The sequence below is a fragment of the Puntigrus tetrazona genome, chromosome 2 (assembly GCF_018831695.1).
Source record: "Puntigrus tetrazona isolate hp1 chromosome 2, ASM1883169v1, whole genome shotgun sequence".
Lineage (NCBI taxonomy): Eukaryota > Metazoa > Chordata > Actinopteri > Cypriniformes > Cyprinidae > Puntigrus > Puntigrus tetrazona.
In genome coordinates, this window is record NC_056700.1 from 16,251,910 (window position 1) to 16,269,185 (window position 17,276).

General features: G+C 39.2%; 1 protein-coding gene across 1 annotated transcript in view; it reads right to left on the reverse strand.

The window, feature by feature from the left end:
* pappa2 (pappalysin 2) overlaps positions 1-16,926 on the reverse strand; it is a 44,113-nt gene extending 27,187 nt beyond the window's left edge. Inside the window, exons 1-6 of the mRNA XM_043260136.1 lie at positions 15,131-16,926; positions 11,866-12,928; positions 7,180-7,328; positions 3,468-3,761; positions 2,688-2,880; positions 2,279-2,400 (exon numbers count right to left, since the gene is read on the reverse strand). Of these exons, the coding sequence (XP_043116071.1) occupies positions 2,279-2,400; positions 2,688-2,880; positions 3,468-3,761; positions 7,180-7,328; positions 11,866-12,928; positions 15,131-15,971 (2,662 nt within the window). The 5' untranslated portion in view covers positions 15,972-16,926. The remainder of the gene's footprint in view (positions 1-2,278; positions 2,401-2,687; positions 2,881-3,467; positions 3,762-7,179; positions 7,329-11,865; positions 12,929-15,130) is intronic.
* Between the last annotated feature and the right edge of the window lie 350 nt (positions 16,927-17,276).

Consider the following 17,276-nt stretch of genomic DNA (forward strand, 5'->3'; position numbering starts at 1 on the left):
TTTTTTGTGAAAACTGCAATATGTTTTATTTTTCTCAGCACTCCCGAAACTGAAAGTTCAAAGGAACATAATTTATTTGACATAGAAGTCATTTGTACCATGTAAGATGTATTTACTGTCACTTTTGACCAATTAAATGCACCCTTGCTGAATAAAAGTACTATTTTTCTTTGAAAAAAAAATATCTGATCCCAGTGATGTAAAATGGCTCTCTATAAATAAACACATTTATATATCAAGGCAAATAAAAGTTAGACTTTATGAACAATGGAAAATGCAGTAAAATGGTCAGTATATATAATATTTTGATATAAAAATATATAATCCTGTCAGGATATAACCTTATTTATACTGAATTGCTTGTTTACACTGGATGTATGTACTTTCAGCCTGCTTTTCTGCAACCAAAGACAGTGTGTTGTTAATTACTCGAGGGAAAAAGTACTGTTTCAACCTTAATAAACCTGTAATTGTAAATTATCTATAATAATTATCATTCACATAGGAAATGAATACTGATGAATTAATACCAGCTGAATTAAACCGAAGGGGGTTGATTTGTAAGTCAGACAGTTTTATGCCCAAATGATGCATGTTTAAGTGATAAACCCCTCCTATTGCATATTAATATAAAGAGCGCGAGTCTTAATCTCAGGTCATGTGAACTCTTTGCCTCCGAAAGGTTTTACAATGATAGATTAAACTGTACTCCAGGTCGAAAGAGACAGATAGACAGACAGCAGCCTTGAGTCACAGAGCGCTCCTTTGCACCCAGCGTGGCCTCACATGTGTGGATGTGTACAGGGTAAACAGCAGCAGGCCAAGGCAAACCATAAAACTCAATTGGTCAGATAAACAGAGAGAGGGCCTCCACACAGGGTAGAATTAATGACTGTATCAGATGTGCTGTAATGCTCCCTCTGGGAGAAGCAATGCGGCAAGATCTGTGAGCGTGTCATCCTTCCTTCTTTCAGCAACCTTAACCAGGTCTCTGCTCTCCCTGGCTCGAGTCGTAGTTCTCAAAAACGCTGTCCTATAGCACATACTGAGGCTACGGTACAGGTAAGCAGGGATGAGCGCTACAAGATGTGAGATCTGAGATCCAAGTGCTGTGTGATTTGTTGGTATCGAATTGGCCTGCGCTAATAGAGTTATCAAATGATTCACAGTGGTATTACTGTGAGCATTATTTCATACTGCACAAACAGTGTTGTCATATTGCTCCTAAAGTTGTTCTGACATGATTAACTGACCGACAAAATAATTCACATTAGGTAGTCATCATGCACTTTATCATGTTTTTAAAAATAAACCAAAAACAATAGGTTACCGTAATTTATTACAGATCTGAACCGATGGTATTAAATCTCATTCATCATTAATATCGCAAAGATATTGTTTTCTTAGAGATATATATATATTATTTTTTTCAAATTTAAGACTTCGTTTCTCATCAATCTGTTTCTCAAAACAAGACTCGGCGCCAAAAATCACTCTCCACTACCACCTAGCTGGATGATTTTACGTCTGACCTCTCTCATGATACGGTGCTTTATGAAAACGACGAATACTAGGGGAGGATTTCCACATTTTGGGTGGACTTTTCAAAGCACGGTCTTATCCGTGACACGTCAGTGAGTGGGCAGACCAGATGCTAAGAGATTTCTGATTAGAGTAATCAGCAACATCTGTTACATGAGGTAGAAAGTTGAAAAGCTGCACTGGATACCGCTCCTGGACGCCACCCAATATTGCCAAAACTTGAAGCGGTGCCAAGGGCCTTTTTTATTCATTGATGGCAAAAAGAGTGTTCTTTATCCAGGCAATTATGATTTAATGATTTATTCCCTAAATTTTTCCAGACTTGCACGCACCTGGCCCGCATGAGACTGAACGATCCACCTGAATGTGAATGCACAAGTTCGGAGAAAGAAGCCAGGGCTAAATTCTCTCTATCCTCATTAATCAAAGAGCAGGTATTGTTTTTTACATTGACGATCATTCGTGACATTTTCAGTGGTGTGTTGAGGATCAAGCACACGTCCAACAACATTTATGTCAGAGACGGCTTTCAATCGTGCGCTCAGCATCTCACAATTCGTGACATATGCGCGTGGAAGAGCTTTGTCAGATCGTGATACAAAAACTATAACACAGCAGTTAATCTTTAATTTGATTTCAAGAGTGCTGATTTTTTTATGATTTGTCATTCCACCTGCACAAGCATGAAGTAAAGTTGTGTGGCTAATGTTATAATAAAGAATGACTGAGTACTAACCCACTGCTTCCTCTGGTGTCCAGTATCCGGTGGAATCGCAGGCATGAGGAGAAGTGGCCTCGTGGGCGTACTGATGGAGCGCTCCGTTCTCATCACAGAGATGACAGCTCATGTCACCTTCCCTAAAAAAACACAGTGCGCAAAAAGTTATATATCACATAGGTAGGGGGACTCAAAATATGTCACTTCCTATGTTTTTACAGAGCGTGCGTTATTTGATTGGATAGCAATGGAAACATAGAATGTTACCAATAAATTTGTGTGGCCACGTATAAATGTATTTTGGGAAAAAAGTAACAATAGACGTATTACATGAATACAAGAAATAGTGTAATATGAATGCATAAAAACTTGAATTGAGAAAGATGTATTTCTTCTTTGCCTGTTATTTGTATGCTCTTTACTTTACCTGTGGGCAAGTGGCCCACTGACTGGCTTCAGCCAATGAATGGTGACGGAATCTGCATCTTGACCAATCAGGACCGGTGCAAGAGGAACAGGGGTGGGCCTTTTGCCATGGACCCAAGTTTTGTAGACCAAATCAATATAGCAGTGCATCCGAGCTACTTGATTGGGTGTAAAATGGTTTGTACAATCATCATCTGAAATAAAAAAGGTAACCTTCTATTAAAGAAATAAAAGCCATAATGGTCACTAAAATAACTTAAAACTGACAAAATGATAAAAGAAAAGACTGAAAATGAATGACTGAAAATCAGATACTGCTTTTGAATTTCAACATAAGAATTAAAAAAACTAACTAATGAAATTGAAACCTTAGAAACAAAAGATAAAAAAATAGGGACATGCTAAATTAATGTGTTCAACTAAAGCATGTTCTGTAATTAGCATCACAGGTGATTATGTATATTATTCACTTTTTTCTAATAAAGAAATTGCTAAATGACAGTAAATAAAAGAAAAGATATTTATATTTGAAATAAATGTTCTCTCATTACAGGAATAAGTTACTTTATAAACATTAATAACTTTTATACGTTATATGCTTTTTTTACTATGTCAAACTGTTATTTTCTATTTAAAAAATGCAACTTTGGTGAACAAAAAAGCATTAAAAATTCTGTACCACTACATCAATTCTGTATATTCTGTACCACTAAGTGGCAATAACATCAACATTTTTAAAGCTTTGATGAGCAAACCGAAGACATAAACTGATCGTCACTACCTGTGTAACTCATGTAGTTATTGTAGGGTGTATTTTTGTATTGGGTAAGGCCACACGTGTCGTTGATTGGATCAGGGTCGTGACAAACTTTAGACTTTGGTGTTGGTGCTGTATCGGCACACAGATCTCCCGTCTCCATTGATGCGCTGGTCTCTTGACAGGGGTCATCACATGACTCGCGTTCGCTCACACCCTTAAACACATGGTACAGTCCCAAAATATGACCCATCTCATGGATCATGGTATTGTTGTGTCCTTTGGTGCCAAAGTAGGCGGGGTTAAGAATCATTCCGCCTGAAAAATAACACAAATCGACATCTCTGCAGTTGATGCAACAATACAAACGTTCACCTGACAGAACACTGAGGTGTAAATGTTCGCGTTAACTTTAATCTCAAAGCCAGAAGTCTGTAAGTATATGAAACTGATTTATTCTGAAATATTGCTGCATAAAACAGTGTGCACTATCCTGTAAAAATGGGACCACCGCAGCTAGGATTACCAGAAAGAACAAGACATCTGGTTATCAGTGTTGTCTAATGTTCTACCACCACATTCAGAACATTAAAATGTATTTAAGATCCCACACCTGCTGAAAAGTAACACATTGGCATCTGGTTTTATATCCAAATAATGTAATAAAAAACTTAAAACAATGTGACATTTACAACAGTTTAAAATCCATGCAGATGTTATTTAAGAACAAATATGGAATGACATTGTGAGGCTAATTTGCATAATTCTGGTTACATTGAACTTGTAGTTTATATAAGCTATCAGGTTTTAAAGCAGAAACGGAATTTGTTTACTAATTAAAAACAGAAGTCGGTTTATGTGGGCATCTGCGAAAATCGTTCTCTTCTGGAGATTTGTGCTCCACCCCAGACAGGCCATTTACAGCGGATATACAAGATTTAAGCAAACAACTTTTTTATTTAGGAAATATTCATGTTTTATGGGAGTTCAGCCAAACGGACAGAGCTTGGCTAGACACATCTGACAGACACAGATCGTTTACAGTTACACCACAAGATCAGCAGTCCACGCCATGGTCTGATTTCACTTAAAGCATTCAGAGCAGTAGTTTGACCTTGTTCCTCAGTATAAGACATCAAGGTACTCTCGCAAATAAGCTCGTGATTTATGTGAAATTAAACCATAAACCATACAGAGTCTCCTAATTTATGAGAAACTAATCTTGCTTTTTAACCTCCATGCAGGTCCAGCGAAACATTTGTGGACAAAAATCGTCTTGCACCAAAGACTGTTATGACATGACGGTAAATCAAAAGCAGAGGTGGATTATGGGCATAATAAGAATGGAGCCATATCTCTGTGAAAATAAGAAAGCGGCCATATCTCTTGTGATTCAAAGCGGCACGGCCAGTCATTCATGAATTTCATGTTACCTTTTATGTCTCAGGCCACCTCTCCGGTCAGATCATTTGCAGGACAATTCAGGATGTTATTGTGTGATAATTGCTATGTTTCATCCAAAGATTCAAATTTAACTTATGCGCAAAATTGGAATATGACGTAAAACATTTGCGAATAAAGCACAATGAGTCAAAGAGAACAAAATGTCCTGATAAGCTAGCACAAAATATCACAAAAAAAGTAGGAGCTGCCACTTAGTATAATTATTTTAAAATATGATTTCAAAACATTTCAGATGCGGTGCAACGAGATCGGTCTGCTGGTTAGTGAAGTTATACTGTCCCATCATGCAAAAGAACATGATTTTTTTATGCACATGGTGGAATTTATTCAGTAAATGTGCTTCTTGGCATTTCCATTATTTATGCAGTATTCCAAAATGTGCATGAAAAGAGGTGGATGTAAAAAAAAAAAAAACTTTTACAGCATTTAGCTCTTATTTAGGCTTATTTAAAAGGTTTACTTCACCCTAAGATGAAAATGAAGATTTTGTCATTAATTACGTACCCCATGTTGTTCCAAACCCATAAAAACCTGTTTTGTTGGTCTTCAGAGCAAAATTTAAGATATTTTGGATAAAAACTGGGGGGCTTTTCACTGTCCCATTGATGTAATGAGCACTGTCAAGGGCTAAATGTATTGTAAAAATAGTCCATCCGTCATCAGTGGTTCAATCTGTACTTTTTGTACGCAAAGAAAATAAAAATAACCTTTTTTTCAATATTTCTTCTTCTCTGTGTCTCTGCCTCTCCGTTGTGCCATTGCACTGGGCGCAAACTGTTCTCAAGATGAATGACGCTTTTCCAGGTTTGGAAAGACATGGGGGTAAGTGATTAATGACCAATTTTTTTTTATTTTGGAGTAGTGTAACCCTTTACTTTTTATGCATGCTAATGCATAATGCAATAGCAGTTGTATGAATTAAAATCTAAATGTAAAAAAGAAATAAATAAATAAAAATGAACAACTGCATATAAAAAAAATTGCAATACTCTAGATTAATAAATGAAAACTCATGAGCAAATTCAAGCTCACAAAAACAAGTTGGCGCTAATTACTCATGCTAATATTGGTTTAAAAGTTCACATTCTATGCACAGGCCAAAATGATCTCATTAACAAAAGCTATAACCCAAAAAGCCAAGACCACAATGTCTGATCATGAATCCTGAACCAATAGGAGGTGAACTTACATAAGAAACCTTCCTGCTTGAGAGAAATCTCCTTTTTAAAGGAGCTGGACTTAACTGAGACTGCTTTAATGAGCTCTAAAACACAGCAACGACGAGTACTATAAAATCAGCTGGCAGTTGGATAGAGATGGCAACAGCGTAATACCCTTCTTTTGTTTTTGTTTGGTTGTTGTCGAGTTCCTTTTCTTCTCTCCTGGTGGATGACCCTAATGATTAAGGGGCAATCTACAGGGAAATCTATGCGTGCTGCAAGTGTTTTCTTTTATGCTTGAGATTACGGCCCATTAATCTTGTAAAGGCAAAATACACACAACAAGGAGGAAGAGACAAGAATGTGTTTCCTTAAAGAAAAGATTTAAGGCGATCGGTCATGACCAATAAGATGTATGGCATTAGGTATGAAAAACACATGTGCCATAGGAAATGTAGTGACAGGAAACAACTGAGTTCTTAACTTGACATTGTCCATGGTAGAATGAACCCAGTTGGGTTCGGAGGCCAAGAGGCAGATCTAGCGTAACGGTCTTTGTGTAGTCCCTGGTCTTTTATTTTGAAATATTGCAATGTGTTTTGGTTTAAAGCTCTGTCCTCATGTTATCTTGCCTGTTTTGACCCCTTCCCAAAAATAAACACAGCCCCAATCCTTTCACTAGTGACAATACTGAAATTTGATGCCAAATGTAGTAGAAACATAAATCTATTTCATGCTTTTAAAAATATTAAAAAAGTGCAATAAAACATCTGCTTTAATCTGATGATTTTTTTTTTCTGATGATTTATGTTACCTAAAAAAAAAAGTTTTCCTGTCTTTTGAAAGGCCATCGATGGACAAAAGATGCTTGTTAAAACCAGATGTGTAGTTACAACATCTACCAACAGGGGCTGACTGAGCCATGCTAACCAGCCAAACCAAAGTCTTATCTAATGTAGTCAAATCATTTCATAAAAGCCATCATTAATTTTCAAATTCACATCATTGTTTGGCTTGGTTTTTCCTTCACTTTCACATAACCTCACTTCTAATAAAACTGGACTTGGGTTGTTTACTTCATCATGTTCATGTGCTTTTGTGATCCATCTTACCTTGATGTGTAAGAGCTTCTTTTGCCCATGGCCAGGTGGCAACCCCAGCAAGCTCCTCGCGTGCCGAATTATTAGCGAAGAACACGTTGAGAGTGTCTGAACTGCTCAGATGGAGCAGCTCCTTCAGTTCCTTCACGCTCAGATAAGCCCTGCATCAGAGATATTGACACAAAGTCAAGAAACTGCATGGAAAACAAGTTGTTATTAAAGGAAACATCAATGAACAACATGCACGTTATAACATTTTTCATTGACGGATTTAGAAGGGAATTACAATTTTAAATTTGACTGAATTACAAGTTTAAAACAACAACGGTTTAAATTTACAGTTTAGTTCACGTCAACAGAAGTAAGCAAATGGAATTTGTAAGAGAACTAACATAAAAATTACTGCATTACAAAGTCATACATATTTTTTAAATTTACATTTTGACTTTTATTAGAAGATTTAATAACAACAGTCATAAAAAAATCACTTTATGTCATGATGATTAGGGATTATAATTGTTTGAACTGCTTATGGCGCATGAAACGACTACCCGCTTTTTTATTCTACTCCCAGCTGTGATAAATCACCATAGAGGCGCTTTGATGTGTGATGTTAACTTATTTTTGCTTTGGAATATGTCACATGTCATTTTTCTCTTTTGCTTTCATAGCTGCTTAAGCCTTTGCACCTCATATCATTGAGCTGTTGGTTTGATGAGGTCCGGTTCTTAATGCCCTTTGGATCGTGCCGAAGGGTCGAGCCTATTAGCTGAACCACCTACTGTTTCTTGGACCCGTTCCATGTGAGAATAAACCAAGTATCATACTTCTTACTTCGTTTTTTATTAAACAAGCAAAGGCTGAGCCAATCTTCTTGAGTGCTTCTTGAGTGTTGCCGAAATCTCTCCTACAGGGCTAATTGGGCAATAGAATTCAAATGATTTTACAATTTATGATCAAATGACTAAAACAATGTGCTGTTCCAGATCTGTTCTGAAAAATGCAAATATATTATGGATTGTTTCTTTTTTTTACACTGTAAATTCTTGTCAATTAACTAAAGCCAATCAGATGCAGAATACTGTGAGAGTGCTAGAACAAACACTGAACACCATGAACATGTGCATAGGCAACATTTCCAAATTTCTGTCCTTTCTTCTCAAAATGACTCTGTTATGTCTCTTGGCATCTCGTTGCTGACACTTAAATTATCACGATGCCAACTGATGTAGATACCCTGAACAGATCCAGTTTTACTAATCGCTATATGGCCACAAGGTTGGTAAGTCCTAAAAATCAGTAAGTCCTTGAACAATTTATTGGATTAACGTGCTGAATAAACAAATCCATAGTAAATATGGCATGAGCTATTGCATGAAGTATATGACTAAGTATAAGACAAGGCAAGGTTCTAGGGGGGATGACAAATATAAGATGTGAACCCATAAGGACACATATTTGAGTGTCACAATTCAATCCTGCCTACTTCTGCTGACAAAATGTTATACAAATCAATTGCATTCCATACAGAAAGTGAGTGTGAACTGTGTAGAAAAAGGAAACCAAATTCACTTAGAACGCAATGTTGTTATCCAAAGTTGCTTTGGATTAACTAAGTAAGTCAAGTTAAAGGCATGGTTTACTCAAAATGAACATTACATCTTCATTTGCTTAGACTCACAGAAGAAATTCATACAGGTTTAGAACAACCTGAGGGTGAGTAAATGATAGAATTAAGTGATTTTTCTTAAAGTCATTATTTTCTTTTTGGTTAAGTTGTTTACTGGTTTAAGCATTACCAAAATGTTGATGTGACTAGGTTACAAACTTTTGTACTTTTAAACAACAAATCAAATTTACAGAGTAAGAGACCAGAACATTTCTAGTGGCTTCAACACATAAATAAATACTCTCTCCAAGGCCAGCTATAATAATTGTACACAGAGAGTGCTGACAGTATTTACCGGTCCAATCTATGAATATGTTTGAGGAAGAACATATTTTTATACTTACTGTACAGATGAATCAAATAAATTATGAAAAAAACATAATAGTAATAATAATAGGCTACTAAATAAGCAAGAAATAAAAATTACATGTTTCCGAAGCTACCATCAAGGAAATCGAATACTAACCATGCAACCATAAATGATGCCACAAAAATGCTTATTCAGGGAACAAATACAACATGACAAAACAACAGCAAATGAAAATGTTTAACTGTCAGCACAGTCCTCTAATCAGAACAATCACGGATGTCGGGGAAACTCGGGTTGGTAGGCACCAGGGATTGACTGGCACATGGTAAAATCCTGAGATGGAAGTGGGTTCTGCCACAAAAACGTAACATCTGAATATTTGCCCTCTCGACTTGTGCTCATTGATTCCAGATATCCAGACAAAACTTTGTCAAAATTTTATAAGATAGATAGATAGATAGATATATACACCAATCCACTATCTCCCAGCAAAATGAATATAGAAATAAATACATCATAAATCAGTGAAATTGCTAAGCATCTATCAAAGTTAATTACTAAAGAGAAGAATTATCAGGTAGTTCAGTTCTATTGGCTTAAATATCTGGACTAAAATGTCTTTGCTTTCTTCTTGTTCCATTTCTGAAGCTTGCCAAAAAGCACCTGGTGGTTCCCTTGTGCTGTTTCTCTCTGCTTCAACAACAAATTTGCGTAGTGACAGCCATTGGCAAGTACTCGAGCTTCACTGCCCAGCAGCAGATACCTGGGCTATAACTCACAGAGCAAAACATTAAAATCCCAGACCTCCACATAAAAAGCACGCTATACAATTGCCATCAAAATGTCATCCCTGCATTAATTCTCTGCAAACTCTGGACCTCGGCCTTAGCGATACACTCTTCCAGCATGGTAAGGAAAGACCTCTCTAAGGGCTTAGTCTATGAGTCCAAGGTTAATCCTGTCCTGTTGGCTATTAGCATTTATACTTATTGACACATCGTATTGAGAGGAAAACAAGTCCAGTAAATGAACCTTTGGGTTATTCAGTACTTTTGGATTGTTTTTTGAGTATGGCTTGCCAAGGACAGTATGCTACTCCAGGTCACCACTACTACAAACTGTTGGCCGTGGTATAATAAGGAGGTCTGAAATTCCCTGAAGAAGGCTATATCTTTTAGTATTCCCATTCATCTCAATGGCAGTTGCTCGGCTGGCACAGGAACTTGAAGGAAACTTACATTATAATAATACTGTTTGAAATAAGGAGAATTATCCATTTCACACTTATAAGGGTCTTTCACGCAAATAAATATTGACAATATGTAAACTGCAGCTTAAAAATTTGATGTTGGTATGTTTTTAATGCTTTTGAGACAAAACCAAGACTGCGTTTATCTGTTCAACTATATAGTACAATACAGTAAAACTGTGAATCAATATTACAATTTTAAATAACTTTTTTAATAAATTTTAAAATGTAATTTATTGTGAATGAAGGCAAATGATCTGCAGAGTGTTTAGTTATGTCATCTTCCACCAGGGACAATAGGGCTATGCTAATCACTCAAACCTTAACCCCTTGGTGCAAACAGCATTGAGATGAACTGATTTATCATCCATCAGCTATGGACAGAAAGAAATGTTCTGCCTTTGGATTTTGGCTTTGAACTTGCTGTTGTCCTCTTTAAAAGGGTCTCAGTGCAAAACAACCTAGAGTGTGTTTCTTAGACCACCATCCAATTGTATCATTGGGGCCCTATTAATCTCTATAGGAGCCCTCCAGGAACAGATAGGCGGTTCTTGAAGAAATCTTGTTTTCAAGCAACCATAAAATGTCAACAGCTGGTGGCTGAGACACAAGGTCTCGTTACACACTGAGCCTGGAACAACACTTCTTAGACTGCATCTGGAAATTTTATATACAGAAAATTAAACCCGCTGATAAAAAAGACTTGGTGTACATCACGTTTTTAGGATTTTACGTTTTTGTGAACGTCTACTTGCTCAGCACACGTAGCATCAGGAAAAAAAAGGCACCGAGGTAAGCCATCAAACAATTTGTACGGGAGCAAAACTGTCCTGCCTTTCACAATAAATAGTGCCGAGACCTCTGGTTTTGTTGTTTAGCCACATTAAGTGTATACTTTGGCTCAGTTCTGCATCCAAGTTTTGCATGCTTTTTAAAGTTATTCCAGAAGGCCGATTTGTATGCTTTGCATGTTGAGTAATACAGAATGCTCTGACAATCTTGAAAATAAAAAATGAAAAAAGTGAACACTATTTCACAATAAGACACTTTGGTTTCCTTTTTCCTGATGCTGCTGTGAGAACATTTAACAAGCACATAACTTTTGTCAATTTCTTGAACTCTGTTTCTTGAACTCAGCTCACAGTGGTCCTGAGCGAGGGATAGGGAACGCTTTCGATCATTTTGTTGGCCTAGCACTTAAATGCAAGCAGTTTTTGTAGGAATGTATCTGCCACGGACATAAATGTACATAGTTGATGTAATGATATGGTAGCTGACTATGGTACCTGCATCAATTTCTATAGAAGCAAGCAGGCGGTCAGATATCACATCCTGAGGGTTTTTTGCTAGAAAGATTTCGCAATTTCTTGAATTAAGACCAAAACATGAACCCTCTTGCACATCCCGCTAAAATTATGCCTGGGTTCCAGTTAGTTGCCAAAGTGGAACCATATTGAAGCACAAGCTCACCTCTGAGAAGACTCAGGATCAAAGCAGGTCTTTGCGACATCTGTGACCTCGGGGTCACAGCAATCACCATCATCATAATCATAGTGAATGCTGTTGCACTCTGGGTTGCAGACTCCATCCCTCCGCTTCCAGTTGTAGCAGGGCCCCATGCGCAAGCAGTCGCCACCATCGTAGCCCGTAAGACGATGGTCACACTCAGGATCGCAGTGGCGATTTCCCACCTTAGCAATGTGACAGTTGCTGAGGATGAAGCGCTGTTGAAGAGAAGAGTTGTAGATGGTGTGAATGCTGAGCTCAAGGGTGATGTTGTATGGACGGAAGGCATCCTCCAAGGCCTGGTGTTGGAGCTGGATCTGCTGGAGAGAGACCGTAGGGTCGCTGCCATCATCCTTACAGATGTTAACAATACGGTAGCGTAGGCGTTTCTCAGCCCGCAGTTGCCAGTGCTGGTTGTAACTGAGGGCGAAGTCGGCATTGTCACACACAGTGACACCACATGGAGGTGGAAGAAATGGAGAAACAAGTTGGCGTTCGGGGGTTGGAAGAGCCACAATGACTGGGTTGTGACGATCTTTGTAGGGCACCCACTGATTCTTAACCTCTGAGAAATCTGCCCACTGGGACAGCATGGGAGTTTGTTTCTCCTCATGAGATTGGTGACCTTTAAGAAGTTCTTCGTGAGTTCGTGCATAACCCCAAAGTGTGACACCTCCCAAATGTCCGAGGAAACTGTGTTCGTAATCCGACTGGTCCCCGCCAAGCAGAAATAGGCGACAGGCCTTGATATAGGGACTGTATAGGTCACCTGATTGTTCTCTGCTCTCGCCAACCTTAGAGTTGTCTATGTACAGCGCCATCTTGTAGCCATCATAACTGGCAACCACATGAGTCCAGCTGTTGGGCTGGTAGCGCTGGTGCGCCATGATAGTGGTGGATTTGAGCGCCCGATCCGTGCGAAGGGAGAAGAAAAACCGTCCATCTTTTCTTCCTGTAGGGTCTGCTGCTCGAATCCCAACAGACCAACCTTTTTCGCTCAAGGGATACGAGCAGTTGTCAAACACGCCTAGAAAAAAAACACAAACGAAGGAGTCAGTGAGCTTCATCAAGCACAGAGTAATTGGTGTTTAATTATCTGAAGAGTTTAAGAGTTTAAGTCATTTCCATTCAACAAATCTACTGATATTCCCAGCCGCCTTTCTTAGGAGCAGTCACATCTGGCAGCCAGATGTTACCGTCGAAGGACAGAGAGAGGTCAGGAAACCCCTTCAACCCTCCCAACAACACACGCACATGCAGGCACATACACACTCGGGTGCGTTATTCCCTGCAAACAGGAGAACGAGAGATGGGCAGCTTTAAACAAAATATCCTAAGGGACGTGGACCACACTGAAATTTCATTCATTGGAAAAGCCTGTGATGTGTGTGCAGAGCTCCAGTGTGTGACAACATCTGCTAATTTCTGAAGTCAGCCCTGAAGTCATGAGTTTGAAGATAAACCATTCCAGAGTACTATCCACTTGGATGCTACTAGATTTTTAAAGCCTGAGTTCTTATCTTATAGTGTATGTCTCCCACTGTATAAAAGACTCATAATAGTAGTCCCTCAGACTGGCCTGGAGTGCTGAGTTTGGCAGGAGACAAAGTGTGCTGAAGAAATACTTTCTTTGCAACCTTGTATAACTGATGGTTTCGATATGATAAGTGTTTATGAGAGACAGAGAAAAAGTGAATGTTTTCAAACAGTATCACTTAATAGTTAGTGCTGAAAAGACCACTTCCAGTAAAGCCTTTGAACGCTCATTTGGCAGCGTGAGGGATTTTTTAAAAACTGGCTTTATAACAATAGATCCATCCATTGATTGTTAAAAGAAATCCATTGACCTCAGAAAGAGCTGGAGTGAACGTTCACATGATTTTAGTGATGATGACGAATATGTCAAAGGGAAATAATACAATCTTAACAATAGCAAGATGGTAGAAACCCTCATTTATTTAAGAGGTTTGTGAGATTTGACGTCATTGGGGAATACTGATTTTCTCCAAGTGGTGGATGATTTTAAAATGGAATATCTAATGCTCTCTTTGAGGTCTGATAGATGACTCATCAGTGTTAGAAACAGATGAATAATATTTGCACCCCCTTTCGCCTAAAAGCATGTATTTTGGCATCCATGGTAGAGGAAAAGCCTTGCGCAGGTTACAACCAGAGAACTCTGGGCTTTGTTCTCCTTACTGGGAACTAGTCTCAGAAGCACTTCCAAATATAATCATTTCCACATTGACCCTCCTCAGCAGCCATACAAAAATGCACATTTACCTGATTATGAAAGCTCCCTTGGGGGATCCGGCACCTTCTGTGATGTTCCACAGCTTATTTTATTTGTTTTCGTTTTTGTAATCATAATGTGTGCTTCAAAAAAAGTCAAGACGCCTGTCAAAACCATACAGCAAGATAACTCTAACTAACATGCTGGAGGAAAATATGGTCCTACACACACACACACACACACACACACACACATATATATATATATATATATATATATACACACACACACAACATCAGTTGGAAAGCAGTTAAAGACGACATTTCACACATCAGCTTTACATGTCAAAAACCACTTTGTTTCTGCTCTAAATATATTTTAAATATAGTAAACAATTGTGCTGGATGGCAGATAGCTGTCAGTGTGAATACGCTGTCCAGAACATGCAGCTTATGAATCAAACCTTGGAAACACAAAGTGCCATATGCACTAAACAAGTGATTAAATAAGGCAGACAGGACACATTGAGCAGGTGGTGGCCACTTGTTTCTTTAACACTCCTCCCTTAGCACTACTCATCGTTTGCACCTCGTAAGCAGCTGATTTCCCCTTTCTCCTTTCATCTGCTTGTCAGCTGATATCCTCAAACAAAGGCCTCTTAAATGAAACAACAACGTGTCAAAGCCATGACACAACACAGAGTCCGCCGCACACTATTTGATGCACTTGATGAACTGAGGCTAGTTCGAGGAATGAATCTGACTTTCCATAATCATTTTGGTCTGTATGGCTGTATGCCTTTCAGCACTATTTATTCTGATTAGACAGTTGCTAATTGTAAATTATGTATCCTTCAAGTTATAACTGCTGCTTTAAGTAATAGCCAATGACAATTCCAATTCCTTAAGAGCCTAAGAAAAAGCTGCATCCCTGCTTCCAACATGGAAAACATAGTTTTGGACAATGAGAAAGAGGTATGAATGCACAGTCACCCACCTGCAATGATGGCAGGATTATTCTGGCCACCTTCCGGCTTGACCCACAGCTCTAAAGTGAACCTGGAGCGGGGCAGGTCCATGCCAAAGGCAGGGTTCACCTTTAGTTGCTCCGCCTGGCCGCCAAAATAAACAGCTCTCATCCACTCTGCGGGCACATTGCGTACATCTGCCCTCCACAGCTCCCCAGCGGCACTCTGCAGCCCCTCTTGCTCCCCAGAATACTCTTCGTTTTCTGCAGAGAAGTCCGTGTTGTGGGTTTCGGTGTGCTGTGTATCTTTTGAGGCTTCTTCTTCTTCTTTGTTGAACTCTGGAAGGCTCCTTGCAACCCTTCTTAGTGAGGACAAGCTGTTTGTCAATTCACCTCCCTTCTCTGTCTGTAAAGAGTGTCCTTTTAAAGAGTGTCCTTTTAATATGGACTTTGTAGGGCCAGAATCAATTCCCCCCTGTAACTGTTTGCCTTCTTTCTTCCATACGATTGTTTCTTCTAGGGCTTCATCAAATGTTTCCTTCCCATTAATGTCCCAGTTAGTTAATTCAGTCGCATCTATCCCGTTAGAGACGCACTCACCTGAACACGACCTCACCGTTTTACTTTTCCTTAAGTGCAAGTCTGTCAAGCGAGTGTACCGTCCAGCGACGCCCGCTAGAGGGTACTGCTGCGACGCGGAGCGAGGCGGCCGCTTGCGGCTGATTGAGCCGCACTGTTCTCCAGCAAGCGCCCGGTCCGCTCTCTGTGCCAGTGTCCGCTTATACTTCTGGATATGATCTGGCTGAGCCCTGTTTAGCGGCCACGTGTGAAATACTGCAAGAATAATAGCCAGTAGTCTAAAAAACATCATTTTAATGAGGTGAAGCTGTGGCTTTCAACGCGTGTACATCTGTTTGTTTTGTTTTGAATTGCACTTGGGAAGAGAGCTAACAGTTATTTGCTTAAATTATGTTCGTTAAAGATAGCATAAATTGTGTTTAATTTACAGTAGGTGTGTCAATGAGCTTCTATTTTACTTAATAGTCCTTTAATAATGAAATTGTAATGACAAGGGAAGTCGAAATTGTCAGTGCATTAAAGGTGGAGAGTCTGTTTTTGACTTAATTTACCATTTATTTATCTGGAAGTCGGAATTAATGAGTGAATGACAGCAAACTTTCTACTTTAAATCGTTCTTCGTTGCTTGTTGAGTGTTTAGGTTCAAACAGAACATCTCGCGTCTCAGGGATCTCCTTACAGCTGCCTCTTTAGCGCGCAATGACTGCGTAAAAGTCTAATTGTCATTCACTTGTAGTTAATTTACGCGCGCAATAAAGCATCCTCATTGTGCTCGAATGAAAGCGACAATACCGCGTTTGGTTGCAGACTTACATAGCTTGCTGTCTGTACAGTGTAAGGTTGTTTGGAGAGATGCAACGCTGGATAAAGGTTATTTGAGATTGCCACCTTTCACCGGCGCGCAATGGGTCGCGTCCAAATGCTCGCGGTCACGCTTCGTTCTGCGAATCAACCGCCAAAAAGGTCAAATAAAAAGTCTGTCGAGATTTATTCTAACAATGGAGTGTTTCAGATATCAGGGAGCAGTGAAAGTCCGCTTAAAAGAGTTTATTTTCTCAAAATATGGATCAATATCCAAGAATGTGGAGGTACTGAAAGGAGATTTGTCTTTTTGGCATGCCGGTCCAAGTGAAAACGGCTCTTTGGATCACCTTGAGATGGTGCGGGGAGTCCTCTTGCGCTCCGTGTGTGTCTATATTCCCAGGCTCAGTCCCGCTGCACGCGCTCTCCACATCTCCACATCAGATCAAACTAACGCGCTAAACGTTTTATCTGTTTCCTCCAGCCTGACATCACAAACCCAGCCCCTTACCCAATCATTAGGAAAGAAAACTTCACCCAGGTCCAACCCAGCCCCTTGCATGCATGCATCTACTCTCGCTTTCTCCCCCAGTGCCATTGACATCTAGCTGCTACACCTACTTCTGAACTGTAATGCAATAGACAGCACATCTGCCTGACATGTGAAGCAGGGCTGAAACACTGCACATGTAGGAAAAGACAAGTGAGAGATGTGTAAACACTGAAAAAAAAAATGGATGGACCTATGAGCAATTCCAGAACACTCTCTTAAGGGGAACTTAACAGAAATGACTAA